Source organism: Euleptes europaea, chromosome 8, assembly GCF_029931775.1.
Source record: "Euleptes europaea isolate rEulEur1 chromosome 8, rEulEur1.hap1, whole genome shotgun sequence".
NCBI lineage: Eukaryota > Metazoa > Chordata > Lepidosauria > Squamata > Sphaerodactylidae > Euleptes > Euleptes europaea.
In genome coordinates this window covers 48,201,247-48,220,026 of record NC_079319.1, presented here as the reverse complement: position 1 = coordinate 48,220,026, position 18,780 = coordinate 48,201,247, and the positions used below count along the sequence as shown (strand labels likewise).

General features: G+C 43.3%; 1 protein-coding gene across 1 annotated transcript in view; it reads right to left on the bottom strand.

Moving 5' to 3' along the window:
- Nucleotides 1-6,731, bottom strand: part of LOC130482113 (desmocollin-2-like) — a 29,360-nt gene extending 22,629 nt beyond the window's left edge. Inside the window, exons 1-3 of the mRNA XM_056854927.1 lie at nucleotides 6,651-6,731; nucleotides 1,129-1,213; nucleotides 545-747 (exon numbers count right to left, since the gene is read on the bottom strand). Coding sequence (XP_056710905.1) covers nucleotides 545-747; nucleotides 1,129-1,213; nucleotides 6,651-6,731 — 369 coding nt within the window. The remainder of the gene's footprint in view (nucleotides 1-544; nucleotides 748-1,128; nucleotides 1,214-6,650) is intronic.
- Nucleotides 6,732-18,780: the final 12,049 nt, after the last annotated feature.

Below are 18,780 nucleotides of genomic sequence, written 5' to 3'. Positions count from 1 at the left end.
TCTGACTTGACAGCAAAAAAAGAAGGGGAGTTCCCAGCACCTAGTCGTGATCGCAGTTGCATGGGTTTTTCAGGACAACTATGCTCTATGTTTATCTGTATGCGCGAACATTTTGCTGTAAAGAAGGGAAAAACCTCAGAGTCCCTCAGCCAACCTGAACCAAGGGTAAAAGTCCTTCCTTGCTCTGTCAACCACCAGCCACCCTGCAGCCATAAAACAGGGGGACCACAAGGCAAAGGGTAGGATCCAAACATGAGGGTCAGGATGATGGATTTACTGGAACAGTACTTTACTGGATTTACTGCTGAGTGGCTGGCCCACCTCTATCCACCAACCTCTGTATATCCAAAGTGGCCCAGAAGAAAGAAGCCTTTCCTCCAGTCTACCATGGCTGCCCCCTCACCAGCCCAGTGCCAGGTTGCCAGCTCTAACCCCAATTCTCACATCAGGTCCCCCCATTCACGGTGGAGAACTGAATTTCTAAAAAATTCTGCCTGCTGTGGAATACAATCAACAAATAAAACAACTATTTTAATGTATCTACCTTTTTGGGAAGTGTTAGCAAATGAACAGATATCTTCTTTTGTTCATGTTCATTATTGCCTTTAAGGAATATGGTGATGGTGTTTTCATGAGAAGACAAGGAAATAGCGTTTGTTGTATACAATGACCCATCTTCTAAAACTGTAAAGTTGGGGTTGTTTGAGCGGACAAATTTTGCATGCTTAAGACAGTGTTTCACATTGACTGAAAGAAAAATAAAGACCAGCTGAAATGAGAAAAAGCATCTGAAAACACAAAATGCTGAATAGAGTGGCTTAAAATGTCTAATCAATGAATGTCACGGGAACAGGCAGAGGAGTCCTAGCACCCGCTGCGATATCGTAAGTTGCCCAAGCAGCCTTGGGCTAAGCAATCTGAGTGCAAAAGAGCCTTAACTCAAATTTCTGTGTCTGTTTACAAAACTGGTTAGGTAATTTCACATAAATGTTACTATGGATTTTCACATGTTATGCAATTGACTGATCAGTTTTAGAGCTTTCTGATAGAAATAAACGTATTCAGCACAAATAATACACAAAAACATCTACACACGTGTAAGAGCAAATAATTCTTGGGCTTTCTCACCTCTGCCAACTAATACTCCAGCTTCTAGTTCGGGAGGGACATTGAAAGTCACTTTTTTGCAAGCATCAGAGAATAAATTCAATACCTTGAAAAAGAGTTCAAAAACTTAAAAGTGTTCACTTTAACTGGGGAAAAAACAAAATACTTCTAACACAATACCTCGTTTCGAGTCTTTTATAATGAGAAATGTTGGCAGACATTACCTTGTTTGGGCCACAAAGGAAGTCAGGATCAGGGCCTGCACTGGATTAAAGTGTTCCTCTTTCCTCATTCTGTATTCCTCTTTACAGCAAATCCTTTTGTGGATCCAAAATTACAGGGTGTTGTGTGGTTTTTCCCTAGTGCACTTATTCTCACAGCCCCACCTCCAAGGTAGATTAGGCTAAGAGAATGACTGACCCAAGGCCAACCAGAGAGCATCTTGGCTGAGTGGGGACTTGAACTACATGAACTACATGAAGATACCCTATATTGAGTCAAACTATTGGTCTATCAATACTGTCTACACTGACTGGAGATGGTAAAGGTTTTTGACATCACCGTGTAACTGATCCTTTTATTTGGAGATGCTGGGGACTGAACTTGGGACCTTCCACGTGCAAAGCTGGTGTTCTACCACTGAGACACAGTGCCCCCACCCCCAACTACATCACACTGGCTAACCAAAGCAAAACTTTGACTGACTTCATTGGATCTCAGATTCCTTCAAAATATGCAGTGCTTCTTCTGGTTCCTTCATTATAATGCTTAAAGTATTGGACTAGGAGACCCAGGTTCAAATCCTCACTCTATCATAGAAGCTTCCTGGGTAAACTTTAGCCAGTCACACACTGTTAGGCTATCCTACCTCACAGGGTTCTTGTGAGAATAAAATGGAGGAGAGGGTAATGATGCAAGCTGCTTTGTGTCCCCATTGTGGGAAAATGCATGGTATAAATGAATGGTATAAATAAAGTAAATAAACAAATTAAAAAATAAAACCTTACTACTACGACTGCTACTGCTACTACTACTATTGTTGTTGTTATCATCTTCAGCCATTCTCACTTAAACTCAAGGTGGATTAAAAAATACACAAAGCAATTCAATACACAAATACACACTACACAAAGTACACAAAGCAATTCAAACTGTCTAGGGCATTAAAAACTGTACGATATAATCAAATTGAATTGTTTATTACTGTCATAGACCAGCACAAAAGTACACATGGTATCAGAAATACCCACCTGTGCCCCCTACCTACAGATACTTTATCTGCAGATAAAGGGCACACTGACCCCAAACAGATGTTTCTTCAATTGTCGAGTACTTCCCAAGCTTCCAGAAAAATCTGAAAACTAAAGGGGGGGGGTTAAATTCCCATGATTTTTTAAAAAAGTGTTGTACTCACATGTGCAGACAACACACTTACCATTGGGGTGAGGAGCATGCCAGCAGCCACTCTGGGCCCAGGCACACCGGAGGTGGACACCAGCAGCCACTCTGGGCCCCGAGAGTGCTGGAGGAGCACACCGGCAGCCGCTCCAGAGCCCTCTAAGAGAAGGACTGTGGTGGGGGGATAAAGGTAGGTGGTGGGGCCTGGAGCCGTGATGGAGATGGGATGCCCTCGTGGGCCCCACTTGTTTACATAAAAACTGATACATAGATAATATAAAAATAGCAAATATAATTCATTAAATTGATACAAAACTATGGTAGGCTCTAGTGACTGCACAAAATCTGGTGACTGTATCTGCAATCTGAGGCTCATGGTCCAAAAGAGGGGAAGTATATGATTGTTTTTTGGAATGATATGAGTAATAAAAACATCTACGATCACCATAGAAAGGGCAATGTAGTGAAACATGCCCAACAGTTTCATAGCAGGTTAAAAGGTTGGAGGTGCTCATGGACGCTGCCTTCAATTAATCAATTTTATTATGATGATCCTAGATCAGCTGACCTAAACAACACATAAAATAGTATATCTACATACAGTAAAAATTCATAGCCTTGTTAATCTAATTTCCATGATATAAGCATAGTTAATGAAAAAAATTAGCCAAGTGGGACCCTGCCTCGCTCTTTGAAAAGCAGGTTGGTGTAGTGGCCAGGAGTGGCTTCTATCAACTGCATCTGGTTTGCCAACTCTCTCATTACCTAGACTTAAGCCCATCTGGCCATGCTGATCCATGCTTCTGTAACATCAGAGATGGATTAGTGCAATGTGCTCTACGTGGGGCTGCCCTTGAAGACCACCCAGAAACTACAACTAGTACAAAATGTGGCAGCCCAACTATTGCCAGGGGCTAGCCGCAGGGAACATTTATTGCCCATTTTGAAACAGCCACATTGGCTGCCAGTCTGTTTCTGAGTTCAATCCAAGGTGCTGTTTATGATCTTTAAAGCGCTTCATGACCTGGAATCCACTGATCTAAAGGATCGTTTCCTTCCATATATCACTGTGCACCTACTATTGCCTTCAGGTAGCCATCTGTTGGCTATCCCACCACTTAGGACCTTTTCCATCATGGCTCTGCTCTGCAGAATAGCCTCCCTCAAGAGGTGAGGGGAGCCCCCTCTTTGTCCATCTTCAGGAGGATGTGCACAGAATATTCGAAGTTCCAAGACCCACCACCTGCTTCTAGCAAATAAAATCTGCAGAGACTTCATAGATGGTGAAAATTATCAACATCTCATTATCAGAGTTATCAGTGACTGTCTTTAAAAAAGGCATTGACAAGAATGCCTGGGGAAGGACATTGAATTGTTATATTTGAAGCAATGCCAACCAGCGTCAGAGCTACTATTTCCATGCAGTAGGTTTTCCACTCCAACTATCTCTAGGTAAGGCTGATTTTTTTTTCAATCAACGTCCATCCTAGCTGTAGTGCAGAAACCACCCTGATAGATTATCTATGTCAGATCACTCAAGTAGGGAGTCCAAGCCTGTTGGTTTTACTTGGCCTCTCACTGGCTTCTAACCACAGCATCTTGGTGGGCTGCCTAATAGGAATGGGTCTTGGTTAAGCCGTGTGGATATACTTCTGCTCATTCCTGAGGGACATGTTGCAGAAGTGGAGCTAAGGAATTTCTGTCCTCCACTTTGGCATATTAAGTTTCTCAAGGTTCTGTCTTGTCTCCCATGTCATCTAACATCAATATTCTGGGAGAAAGCACCTGCAAATATGGAATGAACTATGATCCATATATGGACAAGGCTCAACACTATCTTCCTTCTATCTAGCTGCAGGGAGGTGGTGGCAGTGCTAAACCAATGTCTAGAGGCCATCCTAGCGGGATGGGGGCCAGGACAAATGCCTCCCACCTCCCCCCAATTTTTTGAGTCTTCCAGGTCTCTCAAGTCTTCCATTCCTAAGCCATTACTGATCAACCGGGAGATGGGATCTTCAGCAGTGGCTTGAGGTTACAAGTGTGTGCACTTTCTTCTTCACGCCACTGCCAGTCCCTTGTGCAGAGTCATTCCTGGGCATGTGACCAGAAACTTCTTCAGGGAAGCACAGGGACTTGGGACATCATAATTCTTTCTACCATAAGGATGGCTATGTCTGGAGGCAGAGAAAGGATGAATGAAGTGGGGGAGGAACTGAAACTTAAGCCGGACAAAATGGAGCTGTTGTGAACTGGGTTAAAAGTTGATGTGGAATAGATGTACAGCCTGTTTTTCAGCTTGGCACTCATGGATTGCTGTCTGCCCCTAGGAAAACAGAAGATGAAGGTGGCTAGGTCTGTTGTTATTTTTTACCAGTTCAGGCTGCTTTGCCAGCTGCAGCTATCCCCGGGGAAAACAGACGTGGCCACTGTCACATATGCCTTGGTAATATCCAGACTGGATCACACTCTAGGTCGGGGTCACTTTGAAGCCAGTCCTGGAGCATCAGCTGGTTGGGGGTGGGGGGTCACAATTTTAGCTGGGGCTCTTTACAATGAATACGCGACACTAAGATTGTATCATTTACATTGGTTTCCACTTTGTTTCTGTGGCTAGTACAAAGTGCTGATTTGACCTTGAAAAGCCTAAAATGGCACAGGTCCACAGTACCTGAAGAGCTATCTCCATTCTCTGAAGAGCTATCTCCATTCTCCACCCATAAGAACAAAAGAAAAGTCATGCTGGATCAGACCAAGGCCCATCAAGTCCACCAGTCTGTTCACACAGTGGCCAACCAGGTGCCTCTAGGAAGCCCACAAACAAGACAACTGCAGCAGCACCATTCTGCCTGTGTTTCACAGCAACTAATATATTCGGCATGCTCCTCTGATCCTGGACCCATAAACAACTATCCTCTGCTCTGAGCTCATCTGAGGGGATACTGCTGTGGGAATTGTGCTATCTCAGTTATGTCTATTGGGGACCCTTGTGAAGCTTCTCAGGGCTGGCTCTAGAATCTCCTTCCAGGAAATTCCCCTGGAGTTGTGTTTAGCTCATTGCAGGCCTTCCAGCATCAGCTAAATCCCTTCTTTTCTGGAAGGCCTTTGAACATTAATTTTAACCTTGATTTTAGTCCTTGTTCTAAATTGTTTTAAAATTCCTGTTGTTATGTATTTTATGATTGTATGAGGTGCTGTGGGCATACTTGTGTGGAAAGCTACTGTGGAAATGACCTAAATATGTAAATACAAAATAACCTGGTTGTGTGTTTGATTTTTGCAACAGATAAATAATGTCAAAATGTCATTTTAGCCACCATTGAGATTGAGATGTGGAAGGGCATCCCAATGCTACAAAACTCAGCTGAAAAGCCAAATCTTCTCTGGATGAGTGTACTAGAGATGCTCTAGAAGCCTATTCAAGCAAGCAAGCACCATTCCTGCTCTCTGTAACGTTCCTAAACAAACAATACCACTTCCCTTCCTACTCACTTGATCTAGGCTAAGTAACAGGATAGTAAGGTTTCCTGGGCAGCCCCTTACTATAGTGATACAAACTGCCCGTGTGCCCCCCACAGTTATTGTGACATAATCAGATTTTCTGTATTTATTCTTTGAGTTTGACCACCTCTTCTATATGCTATATGGGAGAGTTTAGGGGGATGCAGTCTCACTTGTCCAAGGTTTGGGGTTGAGTAAGTCTATTTTTCTTTTTCCTCTCCTTTTTTTTATGTTCAGCTCCCATCAATGGGCAATGTCTCCTGAAGGGCAATGAGCATGCCCAAGCTTCATTGGACTGTTTTGGGGGTAGGATATCATTTTTACAATTTATAAACTCATAGACATGAGACCACCAAGTTTGCTATTAGTGATTCTAATTTCAATTTATGCTGTAAATCAGTGAGGCAAAACAGACCCTTTTCTAGCATGCTTTTTCTTTTAAATATTTCAAAGGGTTGCAACCTACTTCCACAAGATAGCACTGGCTAAACACACACACACACACACACATATATATACATAAATAATCCTTCTTATTCTATATGTCATTGATTTGCTAACATTTCCTCTTTTTCTACAAAGAAGGCCAAATCCTACTTCTCTATTTGACACACAGAAGAAAAAAAAATATAGATCACTTTACTCACCAAGAGGCTGAAGAGAAGTTGCAACCAGATTGTTGTCGCCACGGTACTACCTCTGCATCTTGCTACAGCTGGGAGTACCATTTCCAGTCCTAGTAATTTCAGAAGGTTGGTAGAGTTGCAGGATTACTGATTAATGACAGTCCCCAGGGGAGTGAGGGTGACAGGACCAAGTGGTGCGCAGGCCAGCTGTCGCCATGCAATGGTGCAAAAAGTGAACAAAACTTTCTTCCCTTTCTCTTTTTTGCCACCTCAAACTTTGACAGTCTAAGGCAAAGGAACTGGTTGTTAATTCGGTACTCTTACTAAAGTTGATAGGGTTTGTCTCCTAGGAAAGACTTGTGGAACGTGCTTAGTTTCATTTCAGAGTTCCCTTCCCCTGCTGAAGTGCTGGGGGGAAGGAAGAAACTGGATGGATTGGGCCCCAGGCTTGCCTTTCCTTTCTGTTTCTATTTGCATAAGAGGGAGATATTTTTAGCAGGGTTTAGTTTCAAGGAACCCTACTAAACTGAGTCTCAGAAAGTTGGGGGGAGTAGGTTCCTACTGAGGCTGAAATAAATGTTCTCCCTACTGATTCAAGGAGTTTGCCCCGAACCAGTCCTACTAAATTGCCTCTTCCCTGCCCTATAATTGCCTGCATTCCTATTAAGAAATGTTCTTCCTTCTTTTTTAATGCGTAAGTTCTATAGAAGATATGCCTCAGTTCTCCCTTTCAACATAGAAGGTTCTAAATATCACTTATTCAACTTATTTTAAAAGTCACCTCTTAGCTCAATTTGCCTTGTAAACTGTGATGGACAGTTTCTCAGGAAAGCCTGGTTGCAAAGCACTCATTGAAAAATGAACCACTAGCCAGTCAGCTATTCTCGGCTAAGTATGAGGAACAATGGTTTTGTATGAATGTGACTGTTGATGGTAAATTCTCATTGAGTAGGTATTCTCCAAAAATTCTACAAGAAATTGGAGCTTCAGGGAGATCAGAAAGGGCCATTTCCCAGACACATGTTTCAATCTTTTAAAAAATCAAACACCATAAAAATTCTGCTCATCATAAAATCAATGAAGCGTAACATTTGGCATGAAGAATCTACCTGGTAAGGGATACATGCTGGCCAAATTTCTGAAAACAAAATCTGATAAAAGAAGACTGTAGAGATTTAAAATGTGTGATTTGTCAATATTTCCATATAAGTGGCCAATTTTTTTGCTGACCCAAAGGCTAATTTCTCCTTTTGCTCATTTAGATTAAATCAAAAACTCAAGAATACTCAAGGATCTTCTTCTGATATGTTTGTTTTCTTAAAGTTGTGAGGATTCTTAGGGTCTATTTTAATCAATGGTAACTAAAGTAATGGCACATTGTTCAGCGTTAGTTGCTAACTAATTAGTTGAAGCCCTTTTCAGATGTTATGCCCATGAGCATTGGCAGGTTTGGCAACTAGGCATATCATGAGCGCACTGCTTCTGATATGCACCATGTTGTCTCAACAGTCACCATGTTGTCTGAATAGGGCCACCATGTATATTTTACATGTGTGGACACTGGTGGACAGGGAGACAAAAATATTCCTAGAAAGGACCCCACTCCTCACCCTGCCCCCCCCCCCCCCGAGAGAAGGGGAGCAAAGGAACTGGCTTGTCATGGCTTCTGCCTAGCTTACAAACACCTGCATTGTGTGGTAAGGACATTGCTTGCTCAAGGCTGCAGTTGCTCCCACCTAACTGGCTGGTTCAGGGCAGGGCCACTAGGTCCTTGGTGGTTGGAGATATTGGCTTACAGTGGCTGCAGTTCCCTTGCTCCTCACGGGGGCCACCAGCTTACAGCAGTTTCCTCCCACTTCATAAGGGGTTGTCACAGTATGGAGTGGCTCCTCAGGCTTTAATGGCCAACCTCCCTGTGTCTGAACTAGAACCCTGGAAATCTAGTGGTAAGTTCACACATACTGAAACTACATGAGCATGTAATATATATGTAGTCCCCTGTTCAGTAGGGTTGCCAGGTCCCTCTTCGCCACCCATGGGAGATTTCTGAGGCGGAGCCAGAGGAGGGCAGGGTTTGGGGAAGGGAGGGACTTCAATGCCATAGAGTCCAATTGCCAAAGCAGCCATTTTCTGCAGGTGAACTGATCTCTATCGGCTGGAGATCAGTTGTAATAGCAGGAGATCTCCACCTAGTACCTGGAGGTTGGCAACCCTACAGTTCAGACATGACAACCATGTTAATCAGGAGTTATACTCTACCAATGCAAATGGTTATCAGCCTCCTGGAACATGTGGACAGAAGGTCTGAAAAGGCTAAATGAGGAACATCTAACAACTGCATAAGCAGCACAGGATCAGTGGGGGAAGTGGGCATATGTGGTAGACTCTGTATTCAGAAGCTGACTATGCCCATGGGCCTTTTCACATGGCACTTCTACATGGAAGAATACAGGGTATAATGCAGGGTATAATATATCTTAGCAGCAGAGTCTAATCTTGTTCAGGGGGTGTCTTCTTTTGTAGTGTGGGCAGGATTTCAACCATTTTTAATTTCTTCTTACATTTACCAAGCATAATAATCAACAGGAAAATAAATTTAAAATTAAAATGTTGAATGTATATGGATACATTGATCAAAAATTTAACTGAATCAGTATCTTTTTTAAAAAAGAGTACTAAGGACTGCCTTCTCCCATAGTAACCTACCCATCCACTTTGACCTTCTTTGGAGTCCCTGCTTTAAGTGCCCCCACCATCTGAGGCTAGATAGGTGGCAACCCGAGAAACAGCCTTCTCAGTCATGGCACCAAAACTTTGGAACTCCCTCTCTAGAATTTGTCTGTCTCCCTTTATTGTTGTCTCTTCTTTTGTTCAGCACCCCCCCCCCCAAAAAAAAACTGTTATTGGCCCTCCTTCCTGGTTTTGGTTTTATGTGTGTTTATATGTCTTTATTGACTTATTTTATGTATAATTTTAAATGTTTTAATGTTGATATGTTTTAATGTTTTGATGTTTGCCAACTTGGGGACTCTATTTGGTCTGAAAGGCAGTATAGAAATGTTTTAAATAAATCTTTATTTATTTTTTTCGATTTTTATCTTGCCCTTTCCCCACTAAGGCAAGCCTCAGGGCAGCTCACATCCAACAATAAACATCCATAATATTCAACATATAATATAATAAAAAATGAAATCTAAAATATACTCTAAGTAACAATTTAAAACCAGACAATCGAAATCCGGATGGCTCCAAAATAACTTCTATATCAGTAGTGGTGGAGTCTACAGGTAGGAAGCAGATGCGTAATGGTAAGAATACATCACAGATGAAACAAAGATGGTGAAGGGAAGTCAGCTAATGATGTAACCATCACTGCCCTCAATTATAGGACTGGCAGATAAATAATTCCTTTGGGAAATCTCAAAGAAGACAATTTACCTACCAAAGATAATCCGTGAATAGGCATGGTCCCATGGAAGCACTCTGTCATTTCATTGGCCCGCTGTACCACTCACTAGTAAGACTGAGCAGTTGCAACTTTACTGTTCTGATATTTTCCAAACTGTGCCCCACTCAGAAACATAATAATTGTTCCTAATAAAAACAAAATTATTTCCAGCTTTCATGACAGAAATTTTCCAGGCTTATAATTTTCCTGGTGCCTTGTTGTCTTATTTCATTTCCCCTCTCCCTTCCCCAAGGATTCCAGGAACGATGGAAAATTCACATGCCAATTCATGTCTCCTTGTGCTCACTCTGTGAATGATAATTGCCCATAGAACAGGGACACTTTCTTCCACCTGCTTGAAATTTGGCAGGGAAGATTCTTTGGCTACGGGGTATAAGAAGAACATTTCGACCAACTCTTAGCAACCCCATCCAGAAGTGATTTGCTTTCTTCCACATAGCAACTTGCCTTACTTGGTGGTCTCCCATTCAAGTACTGACTGTGGCCAACCCTGCTTAGCTTCCAAGCCCTAACAAACTAAACTGGGTTATTCTGGTTGCTAAGAGGGATAACCTCTCAGAATTTTCTTCTGATTGGGAAGGTTCACTGTGGGGGGGGGGGGGATTCCCATTAAAACAAATTGAAATTATTATCAGACGAATTTCCTAACATCATTCACTTTAGTTCTGGCTTCAGCTAATCAACCAAATAAATTACCTGCATTTGAACTAGACATTTTCTTACTTTGCGCACACTTACTACTAAAAATGTCTTTCACTTTTATCTTTTCAAGTTGAAAAGAGGGAGTATTTAAGGAAATGTAGCCATATCTTCTCTAAGTGATTTCAGGTGTTGGTAGTGCCATCAGGTGCAGAGTAAATAGTCTTAAGGCTACCAGTTCAACAGAAGCAGACTTATTTAGTAACCTTTTTCAGAGTGTGTCAGTTTTATAATTACATTGATACTCTGCTGATATTTTCACAATTTGACTCTTTCCACCAGTATTAATTTATGTTTCACTACAACAGCCACCTGTTTTTAACACATTGTCCTATTTGCTTTGTTATTTTCTTCAGATGTCCAATTATGTTGGTCACACTTGCTAAAATTCTCATTGCTTCTGAAAGAAAGAATTCATATAGCATATTAATGTATAACTTTAGATGTAGGACTTTACATTGTTCCAGTTTAACATATGACAAAAACAGATCATTGCTGTTCATTACTAGCTTCTGAGGACCACAATGCACTTTTGAAAGATAAAAATTCAAGTACCCAAAGAAGGTAATGGGATGGATGATGCCCCCCAACAAAAATCAACTCAAGCCAAATTACTTTAATGCACTTCATATGGGGCTGACGATGAAAACTATCCATAACCTTCCTTTTGGTCCAAAATGTGGTGGCCAGGCGGTTGTTGAGGGCAGTTGTCAAGTGCTAGATCTTGTAGCACCCCTGTGCTGAAGGATCTGGATGGTTACCCATCTTTTTCTGAGCACAATGCAAAGAATTAGTTCTTACCTTTAAAAGCCTAAATAGCTTGGATTAGGGTATTGCCTCCTCCCATACTGTCCCATACTGGTGCACTAGTTATAATCTGCCTTCCAAGTCCTGTCTCTGTGTCCCTGCCTGCAGGGATGTGTTAACTATGAACAGGGCTTCTCTGGTGGTAGCACCTTGCTTTTGGAATGTCTTCCCCCTTAAGGCTCACCTGGCACCTACTTTAATGTCCTTTATGTGTCAAAACAAAACATTTTTTTACCCAGGCTTTTAACTGAGTTTTATCTTTTTTCAATTGTTTTTGTGGTCTGCTCCTAGCCTGAAGATATTTATGAATATTTTTAGCCCGCTTAGTTTGTGTTTTATGCTGTCTTTATATCCCTGTTTTGTGTTTAATATTGATAATTTATGCTGCTGTTTGTATGATTTTACAGTATTGTTTTTACACAAGCAGGTCTCTGAAGCAGCTGCATATAAATTCTTTTAAAGCAGCAGACCTGAACCTGTCCCCTCAACATGCACAAATCCTGCATGACACAGACATGTGCATACATACATACAAATTCCCAGGATATTTGCACCAGAAAAAAGAATGAAAAGACTGCAGAAATCTGGCATGCTGTATATATAGATGAACATACGTATGCTTCCATCATATGTTGCAGCCAAAATGTGTACATGGGTCTACGGTAATTTCTTCAGAGGAGCTGCATACTTTATTTAAACTAGGTTTAAACCACCTTTCTGCATATTGCTCCAGAAACAGTTTAAACCACAAAATAATACTATTAAATGATTTTTAAACAAACACTAAGTTGTATCAAAAACCAACAATGAAGCCAACATAGCCCAAACCAGCAGCAAAGCAAGCAATTTGCTGATGTATTAGATTTTCCTGCTTTTATCCCATGGTTCTTTTCACATGCTTTTCTTGTTTTCATCTGTTTCTGTTTTGAATTTTTTATTGTATTTTTCTCTGTTTTTTCTTCTGTTTTTATCCCTTTATCTTATTTTATTGGATTTCTTAAATAATTTTATTGTTATAAGCAGATTTATTGGTGTTATTTTGATAGGTGGGGCATGTGTATCTTAAATAAGTAAACCAGAATAAAAGTCTATGTTATACATCAACAAAGCAAAAAGGACAAGATCAACAGCAAAGAGGTTGCCCCCATCCTCCAGGTATTTGCAAGCTGAGCTGTCCATCAGCTTTCAGGTTCAGAAGTTCAGTATTGCCAGGGACTGGTGCCTCAAAGTCCAGGCAAAGTCCATGATGTCCATGCAAATGAGCTTCCAAACTGAGGGAAAAGGCATAAATGCAAGAAAAATAAGGCATGGAAAACATTTCTTTTGGTGGCAAATGACATCCTGTGAACAGTCCTTTATTATAGTCCTCAAAACTCTGATGTCAAGAGATGGTCACGGTGCGGGGGAACGAAGCCACTACTTGGGGCAACCTTCTTTTTGAAACCAGGTTTTCACGGGGGGGGTGATATTGGAGCCAGCCAAAGTCTCAACCACGGGGGCTGTTCTGAAGGAGACTGCTCATCTGCGCGGGTGAGGGAGTCTCCTTCAGAAGCCTGGTGGTATGAGCAGCTGTTGAAGCCTGTGCTTTTTAGTTGGAGGGTATACCCCTCCAGATGGGACTGGGTGAGCCCCATCTTTTAACTGACCCTTATGCAGACTAATCTTGATCCAGATTAACCCACTGAATGGTGATGGTTGGTCAGACCAAGTTGGCTCCAATTACACAACCCCTACCTCAAAAGGGTCCCAACTATGGGGCCATTGCAAAACCACTCAAAGATAGAAAAATGGGAGAAAGCACAGGGCCGTACATCAGAGCAAAGGTGAATAGCTGAAACCCAAAAAAGCCGAATATCTATTCAGCTTTTTCGGGAATCACCTATTTGGCTTCGGGCCTATTCCCAGGTTTTGGCATTCGGTCTACCCGAAACCTGAATATTGCCCAAATGGCTAATTTCAGGTTTATTTTCGGTTCAGGTATATCAATATGCACAACCCTACTGACAAGCCATAGTTAAGAAGACCATCTCCCTAATGCCCCCCACCCACTTCAATCCTAATGAGGGGCTATATAAAGTAGAACCTTCCCAGCAAACCTCAAATGAAAGTGAGAGACAGGAGGTGTTTCAAATTGCTGGCTCTTATAGACCATTATTTTATATTTGCATGATATGCAAATAGAGAAATCCCCCGTCCCCCAGGCCTCACCCCTATGTAGGGTTGCCAGCTCCAGGCTGGGAAATATCTGGAGATTTTGGGGGTGTAGCCTGAGGAGGGTGGGGTTTGGAGAGGGGACTTCAATGCCATAGTGTCCAATTACTGAAGTGGCCATTTCCTCCAGGAGAACTTATCTCTATTGGCTGGAGAGTAGTTCTGACGTGTTTCCCCTCTGCCCTCTCCCTCCGACGGGTCCAGCGCGCTTTACAGCCCAGCGGGCGTCAGCTTGCCGGGCCTCAGACTTGGAGTCTCGACGTGAGAACGCTCTTCTCACCGCCTTCTCCCGACAGAAGGGTGTTTTGGCTGCCGCCTAGCACACCCAATCTGTCTCCATTTCCTCCTCAGCCTCCGCTTCAGCCGCCGCTTTTATGGGCAACCCCTCCCCTTAAAGGCTCCCTCGGGTTCCGCCCTCTGCCGGCCTGGAAATGGCCTGGAAATGGCCGGTATAATACACACAACTAACAATTAAATCAAACCAGATTGTGTTAAGAACAATGTATTTTAAACAGTATAGAATATAAATAAAGCAATTAACTGGCTAAAATTTCATAGACATTACTACAGTTCTGTTACTACAGCCTATGGTTCTCTGCATCCCTGCAGCGTCACTGAGAAAATTTAGAATTCATGGGACACGTATAGATCCAAATGTGGGTGCCCCAAACAGTCCCCACCTCCCACTTCAGAGTTCAACCTAACAATAAAATTAATATCATAGGGCACAGCTCAATGGTCTTCACTGGAGTGCCAGGTTGCCCACCTTAGGGGGTAATCTCCCATCCCTGAGCTCTTGCCCCTGCCACCGCTCCATACAGCAGCAGGAGCAGGCATTGCATGATGTCTCAATGGCATTGCATGATGTCTCAATGCCACTTCTGGCGGGAACCCAGAAGTGATGTTACAACATCATGTGACACTCTAGGAAACTCCTAGAGCATTGCACAGTACAATGACATCACTTCCAGGTAGCGCTGTTGAAAAAAAAATTCGGTAAAATTCAGATTCGGCAAAATTCGGCCTGTTTTAATTTGGGAAATGCCGAAGTCCGAACTCCCCTGCTTCGGATTCATGGAATTCGGTGCAAGATTTGAGTTCGGGGGAAAATCCGGCCGAATAAAGCCATAAAAACTACATTCCAGCGATTCCGTGGCTGCAGGGGGCGCATTTTTGGGGTTACAGCCCCCAAACTTTCAGCGTAGCTTCAGAGGAGCCTTCTTGCAAGAACCCCCAAGTGTTGTAAAGATGGGATAAGGGGGGGCTTAAATATGGGCCCCGAAAGGGGTCCCCCCTTAATGTGCATTTTATTCCATTTACAGCACACATTTGAGCGATTCCGTGGCTGCAGGGGGCGCATTTTGGGGGGTACAGCCCCCAAACTTTCAGCATAGCTTCAGAGGAGCCTTCTTGCAAGAACCCCAAAGTTTTGTAAAGATGGGATCAGGGTCCCCTGAAATATGGGGTCCCCCCTTTTCCCTATTGGGATGAATGGGATCAGCCGATCCTGTGCATCTAGAGAGCGGCAAATCCAAGGCAAAACCTCCCGTGCTAGGAACCCTTGTCTTCATATAGCTGTGCTTTACATTTATAAGGCCCCGAGATCTATTCCAACTAAAGTTCTAAGGTGTCAGGAACCAATGCTGCTTTGACACCCTGGATATTCCCTGATAGTCAGATCAGGCAATAGTGAGAAAATGGATCAATGGTCTCATTCAATGTAAAGCAATTCCTTATAGATACCAGGACTAGTGTCAGGTGCTGGGGGCCTGGTGGTTCTTCCCAAGGCCCTCCCATCTCCTCTCCATGAACTATGCAGCCACCACTTGGTCCCCCCATCACTGCTTAGAGCAGCTATCTGTTAAGCTTCTCCCTTCTAGGTAAGAAAGTGACAAGTGAAGGCAAGAAATGGTGGCCAGCACTGACACAGATGCCTTTCCTGCAGATAGTCACAGCCACCAAACCACCTCCAGAAGGCAGGTGAGAATGGAACAGACATGGAAAGCAGCAGCCAACAATGATGTTGCCAGCTACCCAGCAGAGAAGGGCTACAACTAAGGTAACGAGTCCAGACTATACTGAGGGTAGACAGTAGTGAGAATAGACAGTTGCTGCTTAAGAGAGCAGGCATTAGGGTCACTCTCAGTCTGCCTCCAAAGTAACTCTTGTTTTGGCCAACAGTGTTGGGCACTGCTCTGTGCTTCTGCCACATGTTCATTTACTCACCTGACCTCCTGAGTGGTGCTGACAACACCTTTTATCCCGGATGGTGAAGAAGGACTGGGAGCAGCTGCCAGGAAGATGGATGGTTGATGCAGTGGTATGTCAACTAGGAGGTGGTGCCTAAGAGGCCCAGTCCTCAAAAGAGGCCCAATCCTTTCTGCTATCCAGAGCAACAGGTAAATGGCCATAGTAGTAGGCCTTTCCAGCATGATGGCCCTTCCACAACTGCTGAAGATGCCTAACTTGTAAGCCAACCATAATGGATACAAATTATATTTTGGATCCTGCAGAAATTCTCTGCTGATGGAAAGGATTGCTGTCAGCAGAGTAAGACTTCCTCATTTCCCCCTCTCAGTACACCCCAAAATGACCCAAGAAGCGCTGTTCCACCAGCAGCAGCAGGACCAGGGTTGCCAACCTCCAGGTAGTAGCTGGATATCTCCTGCTATTACAACTGATCTCCAGCTGATAGAGATCAGTTTACCTGGAGAAAATGGCTGCTTTGGCAATTGGACTCTATAGCATTGAAGTCCCTCTCCTCGCCAAAGCCTGCCCTCCTCAGGCTCCACCCCCAAAACCTCCCACCAATGGTGAAGAGGGACACCTGGCAATCCTAAGCATGAGGGGGCAGTTGAGTCTGCAGTGGGAGGGGAATGGGCAAAAATTGTCTCTTCTTTTTGTCAGTGGAAATTTTCTGCTGGATCCAACCTAATCGGAAACTAACAAATAATGCCTATGTATGATTAATCCAGACCTTGTTGTTTGGTATTGTTCACCACCATTCCCTCACATTCCCACTTTGGTCTCTGTGTAATGTATGTTGACCTTCCAGGGCAATTGATTGGCCACTGGGTGAAACAAGACACCGAACTAGATCAATGGTCAGATCCATCAGGGCTCTCCTTATATTCTTTTTAGATTGAAAAGTCCTTTTAAAAGCTATAGTTACTCAATTCTAAAGAAGTTATTTATGTGTCCACATTAGCAGGATAAAGTAAATACAACAAAAGAAAACTATAATCAGTTAAGATCACCTATGTTCTGATGAACATAGAATATCCTGTATATTAAAACTTCAGCATTTTTGTAATAAGGAAAACCCGTTTATGTAGGTGAATGCAGCCAAATGAAAAGGAGTCTAAAAGTTAACAAGATACCCTCAAATTTTTTTTAAAAAAAGTAATAGAGTCAATGTTAAGCAAAGAGAAGAAGAGCAGGTTGATCCTGCCCAGAGTGTCTGCTTCGGGTTCTAATCATGATGTGCTCTTTAAGCTGGGTGTGTTTGAATAACTGAGCACTCATCACTTAAGGAGGAGATGGGTGTGCCTCACTTCATCCAGTAGAAACATTTCTCACATATTAACAAACAGTATTAGCCAGATCTGAAGGACTGCATTTTAATCTACACGTTTTCAAGGAAGGTGTTCATAAACTGCCCTTTCAGTCCAGCAGTGACAAAGCTGAGGAAGGCCAACCTCATGACTCAGATAAGGATGTCTAAGAAAAGGAAGACAATTAGTACTTCGGCATGGCTGCAAGGGGAAAAAAAGACTTCTTAACAGACTGGCATAGCTACTAACACACCCTGCGCTCACTGAAATTAAGGGGTGGCTGATTAATTTCTGCATGAGCTCTGCCTTTAGGCTGACTGAAGGCCAAAGTAGACGTGATGGGGAAGGCCTCATGCATATTTATTCATATGACCTTCTCATTCATGCATAAAGTGAGGCTTGGCGTGCAATCCTGAAGAGGGGGGCGGAGGTGCACCGGAACTGGCATGGCCCCTGTGCCACTTGAGCAATACAAATTGGCATGGACGCTGGCATAGGGCAATTTACCCCAGTCCCCCTGGACACCAGCACCAGCACAGCACTTGGGCACTGGCGCTGCCTCCTACCAGCATTGTCCTGGCGTATCTCACTGTGCCAGTGTCCTGGGAAGCATTCCCAGGGCATTCTCGGGGGCAGAGCTACATTTAGGCAGTTTCCTAACCCCTTTCGGCCTGGGAATGCTCTTTTGCTGGAATAGCCTCACTGAAGCCAATGGGCAATTTTTTTTAATTTTCTAATTTTAACTGAATTTCTGTTTCTTTTTTCCGGCCAGGAACCCTCACAGGACGCGGTGTGGTGGCACCACTCCTGGCTGCCACGTTTCCAACCCCCCCTTGGGAATTGGCTGCCTGAGTCTGTTTTTTAAAATCCTTTTACAAAAGTGGTATTCAAGGGACTAACCCTTGATAGGGGTAGAAATATTAAGCCATTATATAAATCTTTAAGGTTCTGTGTACCAGAACTTAATTTAAACCAGAGTTTGCCAGGCCCCGTGGCGCAGAGTGGTAAGCTGCAGTACTGCAGTCCAAGCTCTGCTCACAACCTGAGTTCGATCCCAACAGAAGTCAGTTTCAGGTAGCCGGCTCAAGGTTGACTCAGCCTTCCATCCTTCCGAGGTCGGTCAAATGAGTACCCAGCTTGCTGGGGGTAAAGGGAAGATGACTGGGGAAGGCACTGGCAAACCACCCCATAAACAAAGTCTGCCTAGGAAACGTCGGGAGGTGACGTCACCCCATGGGTCAGGAATGATCCGGTGCTTGCACAGGGGACCTTTACCTGTACCCTTTTTTTGCCAGGCTCACCTTCAGGGTCTGATTTCAGTTCCAAAGCTCAGCCCTGAAAAGAAGTAAATTTATAGATAAAGAAGAAAAAGCCAGCATCTAGTACCCACTGTACTGTGTTTAGCGCATAA